Raw genomic sequence first — 9,031 nt, 5'->3', positions numbered from 1 at the left:
CCATTGCAGTCCGCTGAGCTCGCCCTGCTCTGGAGTTCATTCGACTTCTGGGTCTAGTCATACTGACCACCCTTTTCCTGTGAAGATGTTCCTGGTGGGCCTGACAGGAGGGATCGCCTCGGGCAAGAGCTCAGTGATCCAGGTGTTCCAGCAGCTGGGGTGCGCGGTGATCGACGTCGACGTCATTGCCCGGCACGGTGCGTTGGGGGCGCGGGGTGTGGGATTGTACGGGGCAGCTCCCCTGGGCTTCCTTTCTTCCGTCACGCCGCCCCCACCTTTTGATATGGCCTTTCAAGGCCTCAGAGGAGGGGAAGGCTTTCCTGTCAGCCCTGTCCGCTGTCCTGCTCTGTGCCCCATGCTTGTCCTCTCCTCCCCTCTTTACTCCTTCCTCTCATTTGAAGTTTCCCCCTTTCCCTCACCTCACCCCATGACCAACACGAAGGATTTGGCGCACTCTGCTCTCTTCCTTAACTGCCTGCCTTCCCCTCGTATCCTTTGTGCTTCAGCTGAAAGAGGCAGCTGTGGGTTCCCCCATCATTTTGCCTCTAATCACTCGGGGTCCTCTGGCTGGTCTGGAGGCCCTGGAGAGTAACCCAGCCTCTTCTTTATGCCACAGTCGTCCAGCCAGGATACCCTGCCCACCGGCGCATTGTGGAGGCCTTTGGCACTGAGGTCTTGCTGGAGAATGGTGACATCAATCGCAAGGTTCTGGGAGACCTGATCTTTAATCAGCCTGATCGGCGGCATCTGCTCAACACCATCACCCACCCTGAGATCCGCAAGGAAATGATGAAGGAGACTTTCAAGTACTTCCTCCGGGGTGAGGCCCAGGGCCTGGGACAGGGGTGGGCAAAGCCCTCTTCTCATAGGGCCAGGGGCCTTCACTGCAGAAAGGTTGGCCAGGGTGGTGGGGAGCTGGATATCCAGGCTGTTGAGTTCACACTGTTTATTGGCAACCCCTCCCCCATGCAGAGCCCTGTACCAGCCCCAGAGGAAAGAAGCACATGTCCCTCAACTCTTAAGGAGATTGACAGTTTAATGAGAAGAGATACTTGAGGCTTTTGAGCCATGATCCCCAGGAAGTAAGTTGATTTCTCTAGTAGGGATGGGAGTAATAATAGCTGATGAATAATGGGGTCATAAGACCTAAGTTTAAGTCCTGGCCCTCCAGTTTCTAGCTGTATGACTTTGTCAAGGGAGCCAACCCCTCCGCCTCTTTCCTCATCTGCATAGTGAGGATGATAATGCCAACCTTGCAGAGCTGTCGGGGGACTAAGAGTCCACGTCAGTAACTGTCCACCACCGCGCAAATAGAAATGACATAATCAGAGTCAAATTTGGTGCTGGTCAAGCTGCCTGGGAAAGTAAGTTTGCAGACAGGAAGTTGTGGAGGGTCAAGGATGGCCAGGGCAGGTGACAGAAAGGTTCTAAGTGGAGGATAATCCTTCGGGGCTAGGGCTCAGTGGAGAGAGTTAGCCTGGCATGTGCAGGGACAGCCAGGTGCTGTGCCAGGACTGAAAGAAGGGAGAGTGTTTGGAAGGCTGGGGTCTCTGGTCAGTTGGCCAGAACCTTCTGCTGCAGCTGACAGCAACCTTTCCCAAGCCATAGGCCACAGTTCAAGCCCTGTTCTTCAGGACAGTGTTAGGCAGGAGTGACCTAATACTTACTGTCCACAATGGGGGTCAGTCACCAGGAGAAGTGGGAGAGCAGAGAACAGTGGCTTGGGATCAGACAAGAGGCTGGCCCAGGGCCCCTGCAGCCTTTAGCATATGTGGCCTCCAGCCTGGGCCTCAGAGCTGAAGGCCTGGCTGCTTGTCTCCCCACTGTCAGTCGCGATGCTGAGACTTTGCTTCCTGGAGGGTATGGGGGAGCATTCTATGTGTTCTTCTGGCTTTGGCACTGTGATCATGACCAAACTCCATATTCTCTGAGGTGTCAAGTTCTCACGTACAAAGGGGGAACCTCTCCATACTCCCATCCCAGTCTGGCCAGTATCTTCCTTCAGAAGGGAAGGGATGACTTGACAGACATCCATGATGTTAACCCCTCCTTCCCTTCCCCCCAGCTCTGGCCAGGGTGGGGAGCTGGCTCCACATATCCTCGCTGGACCAGCTTTTGCTTTGGATCTCAGGACCTTGCCACAGGCCTCCCTCTCTTCCTCCTCCCTCAAGGAGTACCTCTGGACTTTTTCTGCTTTTATCCTGACTCTTGTGTCTCTGCCAGGACCCCCTCCTGCTCCCCCATCCAGGAACAAAGCCTTCTGCCTTTCATTTCTGCCCTTTTGCATTTGCTCCCAGGCCAGTTGCAAGTACATCTGCGGGGCTTTGAGGCAACACTGGCTTTCCTCTTCTGAAATTAAGCGTTGGATAATGTCACTCCAAAGTGCTACGGTGTCATCCACCCAGCCTCCTCTCTCCCCAACCACCACTACTTAAATAAAAGCCAGAAAGCTCTTTTCAGCTCGATAAGGTGAAAAATGAGAACAACAGCTGTGGCTTCCACAGTCCCAGTTTTTCCCTGATGACTGTAACAAATACAACTGTCAGAGTTGGTATAATCAAACGTCAGATAAGATCACCAGCTGTTGGGGAGGTCTCTGTGTAGGCAGACGGATGTCTTAATAGAGTCAGGATAGTTTGCAGAGCTTATCAAGCAGGAGGGATGTGACAGCTGAATAGCCCTTTGCTGGTGAACCAAAGAGCTGGCCACAAGCTCCCGAGAGAGGCTGAGGAGAAAGGACAGTGAGCGGAGAAGAAAGGATGGGAGCGGAGCAGGAAAAAGGCGATAAGGGGCCCAGAGAGGATCTGGTCTTGGCTCCTGTTCCGAGTTGGGAGGGGAGCGAAGGAGCCACCACTGCCCGCCTCCCTCCTCAGGGAGCACTAATAATAATAAGCGTCATTTATGGAGCACTTGGTGAGGGTCTGGGTGAGGGGGCGCCTGCATGACTTCGCTCATTTAATCCTCCCCATCTCCCTGTGAAGTAGGTAGTCTTTTCACTCATTCACACAGATGAGATTTATTAAGGGGCCCAAAGTCACATGGTAGGCAAGTGGGGGACTACAAACCCAGACACGTCATCAGAACCCAATTTCTTAACCCCTCGTTCAACTGAGGGCTTCCTGACCAGCAGATCTTGGGGAATAGGAAACTCAGCCGCTTGTTCCCTGCATCACCTGGAACACCAATTTCCCCATGACACCCTTGGAATTGGTATGATGTGTGTCTGGTTCTGTGGTTGGAAGCGTTTGCTGCGGGACGCCATATAAGCCAGACAGAGGTCTCTGGGCAGAAGCAGTGCCCATCCCTTCTCACTGCTCTTGGACCCCTGCTAGCTTCATTGTACCTCTACAGGGTTCACTGGCATAAAGAGAACTTGGAGTGTGGTACCTACAGTGTTTTCTGGACAGGCAGCCCGGGGATGTGCTAGTTCATAGTGGGTGAGGGTGCCACCTTTGACTGGCCTTGGCTTGTAGTGGAAGGGCCAGCCAATGCCTTTCTCCCTGCTGGAGTAAGTTATTTAGTATTAGTCATAAACACCCCAGCTTCTCCAGACCTGTCTCTGCAGTTTCAGGCTAGAGGTCTGCTTCTGATCCTGAGGAGCAGCCTCTTTCCTATTGGGGCTGCTGCTGCTACCCCCATATAAGTCTCATGGAGAGTTGGCGAAGATAGCCAGCTATGCAAGACTCCACTTCGGCAGGGAGCTGGGCTTGGACCTGGCTCTTGGGCAAGAGTTTGTTTATTTGTTTTAAAGCAAAGGTGGGTGAAGTAGGGCAGTAAGAGCCCAGTTACCCTGGAAACTCTTCCCAGTCTTCTACAATCCTGGCTGTTTCGTTTCCTTGCTCAGAAATAACTCTTTTGGATTCAAGGTCAAGGTGAACTGAAGGCTTTGTGCTTGCCCTGACCATCTCATCACTTTCACCTCATACTGCTCAAGGCCTCCACTTAAACCAGAGCAGGAGGACTTCAGTGCTCCTTGTGCTTTGCTGTTCCACATTCACTTCCACCCACTCATTTTCAAGTATCAGAAGTCCTCCCTGCTTTGCAAAGCCAGTCCAAATGCCATCCCTTCTACAAAGTCTTATCTGCTCATTCATTCAAAAATGACTTTGCAGCATCCTGTTCCGAATGGCATTGGAACTGGCTAGTGTTCAGGTTATGCCCGTCCTTGGAAGGTCTTCCCCTCTGCTGAGGAGTTCTCAGTGGTAGGAGCCAGTGTCTTCAACTCTGTCCCCCGACCTAACACATAGTTAACCCTTGGTGTGTGCTTGTAAAGTTGACCTTGTGGCTTTCCCGGCTTTTCCCCAGGATACCGCTATGTGATTCTGGATATCCCCCTGCTGTTTGAGACCAAGAAACTGCTCAAGTACATGAAGCACACAGTGGTGGTATACTGGTGAGTGTGTGGCCTGGCCTGGCCTGGCCTGGCCTGGCCGAGGCTGGAAAGGAGGACCCATCGAGTCAGGCATGTACCTGAGGAATGGCCCACATCACTGTACCCTTTACCCACAGGGTGGCTAGGAGGCACAGGGGATTGGGGTAGCAGTGCCCAGAGCCTATAGAAACCAAGCTCTGTGCTTAACCCAGATATGCCCCCAAGTAGGTGTAAGAGGGGATGGGCCCCCAGGCTTCTCTAGTGCTTGAGAAGGGCTCCCTCTGCTGGCTGTTGGAAGCACTTCAGCCCAGATGCCAGGCCCTGCTCTAGGCTACCATGTTGTTATTCACTGGCTCTCTTTTCCCTCCTCCAGCACTTCTCAACTTTCCAAACAGCTCCCATACTTATTACTTGACTTAATTTATCTTTTAACATGATGTAGTTAGGGCATTAGTTGGTACTAATGAGTTATAGAAGAAGAAACTCAATGTGGGGGGCGGGGGGTGATTCACAGAATTTGTCCAGTGTCTCCCATTGGCAACACGTAAGGACAAAAAGTTGCAGGGAGGGAACTGTCAGAGCCCAGCTAAGGAAGGAGCTCTTTGTTCTCAGACTCCCTCAGGATGTGAAGCATAGCAGAATCTAGGTTTGGCAAACAGAGGAGGATCAAACTGTCAGAGAAAATGAGTCAGTCCTAGTGGGGCGAGAGAATAGAGGCGCGTCTGCCCCCCAGACACTTCCTGGAAGCCGCCCACAAGCACAACAGACTCAGGTGGGCACTTGGCTCTGTGGGTATTTTGGGCACAGGGCGGCTCTCAAGAGACTAATGCGTGGGAGGTTCCTGGCACACTGGAGGCGGTGCCGGGAGCACTCAGTGCCCTAAGCATCTCCTTGCCCTCCCCACCAGCTCCCCACTGTGGGCTTGCATTTAAAACTCAGTCTGAGTCCTCTGAGCCTGGTGTAGGGACTCAGGCATCCTCACAGGTCCAGCGTGGGCCCATGTCTCCCTGTATAAACCTGCAACCTCTCTAGGTTCTTTGTTACCTGTTTGCAAAAGACGATCGACTGAGGCCAAGCAGACTCCAGGAAGACTTGGAATTCTCTTTGCCTTGGAGTCTTAATACAATTGGAACTTTGTACTGAGGGATCAAAAAAAAACAAAAAAGCAGGGGGTTATCTTGAGTGTAGATGAGAAAACAGAAGAGGACCGGGTTACATCTACAGGTACCGGATAACTCCACACCTTCCCTTGCCACCTTTCTCTTCCCACACTTTCCTTTGAGGTTGGTCTGTTCGCTAAGAGCAGAGATAGCTATGGCCCTTGGCAGATAAGTGGGGCTTTGTATGTTCTGCCAGTTCTTCAGGAGATCCTCCAGCCCCACTCACCAGCCAGAGGACCCTTTCCCAGAGTCCCAGATGCTGTTCATGCACCACTATCGGCGCCTAGGGGGATGAGGGGTGTGTGTGCATGGCTCGGATGCTAGAGGTGTGAATGAGTGATGATTTACTTTTCATAAAAGGGATCTACACTTGACAAAAATAAGGATTTCCTCATGGATTCCTTTACCTGTCACACTACTCCTCATGCATTTGAAATGATATGGGGCAGGTACCAAAGCACGCCTATACCAGAACATGGTAATTCATATTTTTGAGGGATGTGCCCGTTGTGGAATAAGTTTTTGGTAAAAACCCCATTGCCACAAATAGCATCTATCTTTAACTACATGGGACTATTTCTGAGCCCTAGGATGGACTGGCAGAGAGTTCTGCCTTCACATTCCAGAAGGTCCTCTGGCATAGACCACACCTTCGGAAGGATGTGCACTCAGGTGGCCCTAGCCATCTCCATTCCCTCACCCCAATTTTCCTAGCCCCAGACTTGCGAGATCCCTAAGATTGAATATAGTTCTTGTTCTCAGCCAGGTAGCGATTGGCTCCATGACTTTAACAGTACAGTATGTTGTCCCCATAACAAAGGAAATCAGAAGTCCTATTTACTTTTCAAGGCCATTGAAAATGCTATCCCTTCTATAAGGTCTCCCTTGATCACCCAGCCATAAATTATTTTCTGCAGCATTCTTTTCTGAATGGCATTGGAACTGAACTGGCTAGTGTTCAGGTTATGTCGGTCCTTGGAAGATCTGTCTTCACATCCCAGAAGGCCCTCCGGTCTAGGCCACACCTAAGAGAGGATCAAACGGTAGTGATTGAATCATCCCATCTTATAACTGGGAAACTTCAGGCCTGGTGGCAAAGCGGAGAGGCCCCAAGTGACAAAGCAGCTGCCACAGCCCTTTTCCCTTGTTCCCATTGAGGGGCTTAGGCAGTCATGGAGCTAGGGGGGTATTAGAGGTGACCTCACTCCAGAGGACAGCTGGGCAGTTCGTGAATAGCTGCAGGACGGGGTTTCCCGAAGAAGGACCCAGGTGGTAATATCAGAGTGGGTCAAAGAGGTATCCTTTAAATTCTCTTTGGAGTTGGGAGAAGAGGGGTTGTTTGGTGTAATCTGCAGTGCCTAGGCCTGCCCTAAGGACTGAGGGGATCTGATTCTCAAGTCCTTGCTCATATGATGGCATCAAACATTGTGCTCAGCATGGTGCTTTTGCTCTAAATGTGTGGGGGTGGGGTGGCAAAGAGGGGTCTTTGAGGTGGCCCAGGAAGCTATTTTTGATGCAGCAGACTCAGGCCCCCAGGGGAAGTGCAGGAAGCATTTAGCTTGAAGGCACAGGACTTTCAATAAAGGTCATCCATCCAGGGATCCAGGATGTAGCTGATTCCAGGTGATCGTATCTTCCCCTCTCAGCATAGTGGCAAAGCAGAGAGACCCTGGATGGCAGGAAGAAGTTCATGCAGCCTTTCCCCCTTGTTTATATCAAGGGGCGTAGGTAGCCCATCTTGCCACCAGGGTCTTCACAGAGTGGGGTGAGGTGAGCGGAGCCACTGAGCTTCCAGGCCACCTCCCTGGCTGTGGGACCCTAAATATATTCAAAGGAAAGGGCTGCCCACCCTATAACTTGCTGATGGGAGGGGAGGCAGGGGCCTACAATGCCTGAGCAACCCTTTGCCCTGTCCTTAGTGACCGAGACACACAGCTGACACGGCTGATGCGGCGGAACAACCTGAACCGCGAGGATGCAGAGGCCCGGATTAATGCCCAGCTGCCCTTGAAGGACAAGGCTCGCATGGCCCGCCATGTTCTAGACAACTCGGGGGAGTGGAGCATCACCAAACGTCAAGTCATCCTCCTGCACTCTGAGTTGGAGCGCTCCCTGGAGTACCTGCCGCTGAGGCTCGGGGTCCTCACAGGTCTGGCTGGCATTGCCAGCCTCCTCTACCTGCTCACCCGCTACCTCCTGCCTTCCCCCTAGTGGGCACTCAAGGCAGGAAGCCCCAGGCCTCTATCTCCTCAGAGGCTGAAGCTAGGTAATGAACACATTCTGTTTCCTCCCAACCCCCTCGTGTCCCTCCCTCTCTTTCTGTCCCTCCCTCCCTCTCTCAATCTGGGCTAGAGCCCTGCACTGGGCTGACCCTTATTTGGGGTGCATCCTGAGGCAGAGAAATAGTCCTCTGTCAGTAGATACTCCCTCCCACCATCCTCAGGGCCCCTTCCTCTGGAACTACCTGTAGAACCATGTCCGTGATGGGTTCTGTAAGCAGCAGGAGGAGACTGTTACACATATCCCGGGGGTGGAGGTGAGGAACACTGTTCTGTGGCCCTCACCAGTGTTTAAAGCTGGGAGGTTCCCTGGGCTTGGACTCTCTCTGAGCACATGCCCCATCATGGCCAAAACCTCCTTCATGGACCATGGCAAATGACTTTGGACCCGTGGGTAATGCAGTAGCCGGCAGAGGCCGGGCCTCCTCTGGGATGACTCACCGTCCCACATTGGCATTTCTCCAGTACTCCCCTCGCCCTGCTCACCGCGTCCCACCACTCTGCCTTCCATTCCATGTGCCCCCAGCCCTGAACTCTTGGTAGTGCACGTGCACCAGCCTGTTTCTCGCCTCTGTGCCTTCACTGTGCTGTTCTCTGACCTAGTATACTTTTTTTCCCCCCTCTATAACTGACTGTCTCCCAGCCTAGGCACTGTCTGAAGCCCCAGGCTGAGTTAGGTGCTCTGGGATGCCACCAGCCCCATGCTTTACCTGCATCCACAGTAATCAGCCCGAAGCTGGTTGGTTTCCCCTACTTAGACTCTAAGTCCTTTGATGGCAGGGACTGTCTTATTCATCTCCATGTCGGCTGGTGCACAGCCTGCCTTGTGTTGGTGCTTAATAAAGTGTGTTGACCTGAAATTCCCTGTGCTGCCATTGTTCCCCTAGCACATGGACCGATGGAGGTTCCTAGACTTGGCTTAGACCGTTTGGGTTACACTTGGCCTCCTCCCACACTGAAGTCTGGGCCCCAGAAGGGCCTTCTGACTTCTGGGGCCCTAGGAGGATGCCAGCTAGGTCCAGGTATACCCTTGTGAGAGGTGGGTGGAGGCGCGGAGGCAGCATCGCACCTACTTACTCCATCATCCTTCCCCAACCCAATTAGACCAGTGTGGACATCATCTTTCCCTTGCCAGGGCTGGCAGACCTGCTGATGCGCTGATCCTGCGGCCAGCAGCCTATTAAGGCCAGAAATGAGTGTGACAAATGTGAATGCCGGTG

The 9,031-nt window shown here is 52.7% G+C and overlaps 1 protein-coding gene across 1 annotated transcript; it reads left to right on the top strand.

The window, feature by feature from the left end:
• Positions 1–6: 6 nt before the first annotated feature.
• Positions 7–8,671, top strand: DCAKD (dephospho-CoA kinase domain containing). The gene is made up of 4 exons (XM_006910143.2): positions 7–197; positions 617–820; positions 4,306–4,393; positions 7,452–8,671. Exons 1-4 carry the CDS (start codon positions 86–88, stop codon positions 7,741–7,743), a joined length of 696 nt encoding a protein of 231 aa, XP_006910205.1. The 5' UTR covers positions 7–85; the 3' UTR covers positions 7,744–8,671.
• The last annotated feature ends 360 nt before the right edge of the window (positions 8,672–9,031 follow it).

Source organism: Pteropus alecto, unplaced genomic scaffold, assembly GCF_000325575.1.
Source record: "Pteropus alecto unplaced genomic scaffold, ASM32557v1 scaffold313, whole genome shotgun sequence".
Lineage (NCBI taxonomy): Eukaryota > Metazoa > Chordata > Mammalia > Chiroptera > Pteropodidae > Pteropus > Pteropus alecto.
Note: the sequence above shows the minus strand (reverse complement) of the source record. Positions and strands in the feature narration are given on the sequence as shown.

Bases quoted from the DNA above. Each gene is read 5' to 3' on its own strand.
- DCAKD (XM_006910143.2), top strand. From the start codon at position 86: ATGTTCCTGGTGGGCCTGACAGGAGGGATCGCCTCGGGCAAGAGCTCA. The intron at 821-4,305 runs GTGAGGCCCAGG...GCTTTTCCCCAG, and splicing joins TTTCAAGTACTTCCTCCGGG to GATACCGCTATGTGATTCTG. The intron at 4,394-7,451 runs GTGAGTGTGTGG...CCCTGTCCTTAG, and splicing joins CACACAGTGGTGGTATACTG to TGACCGAGACACACAGCTGA.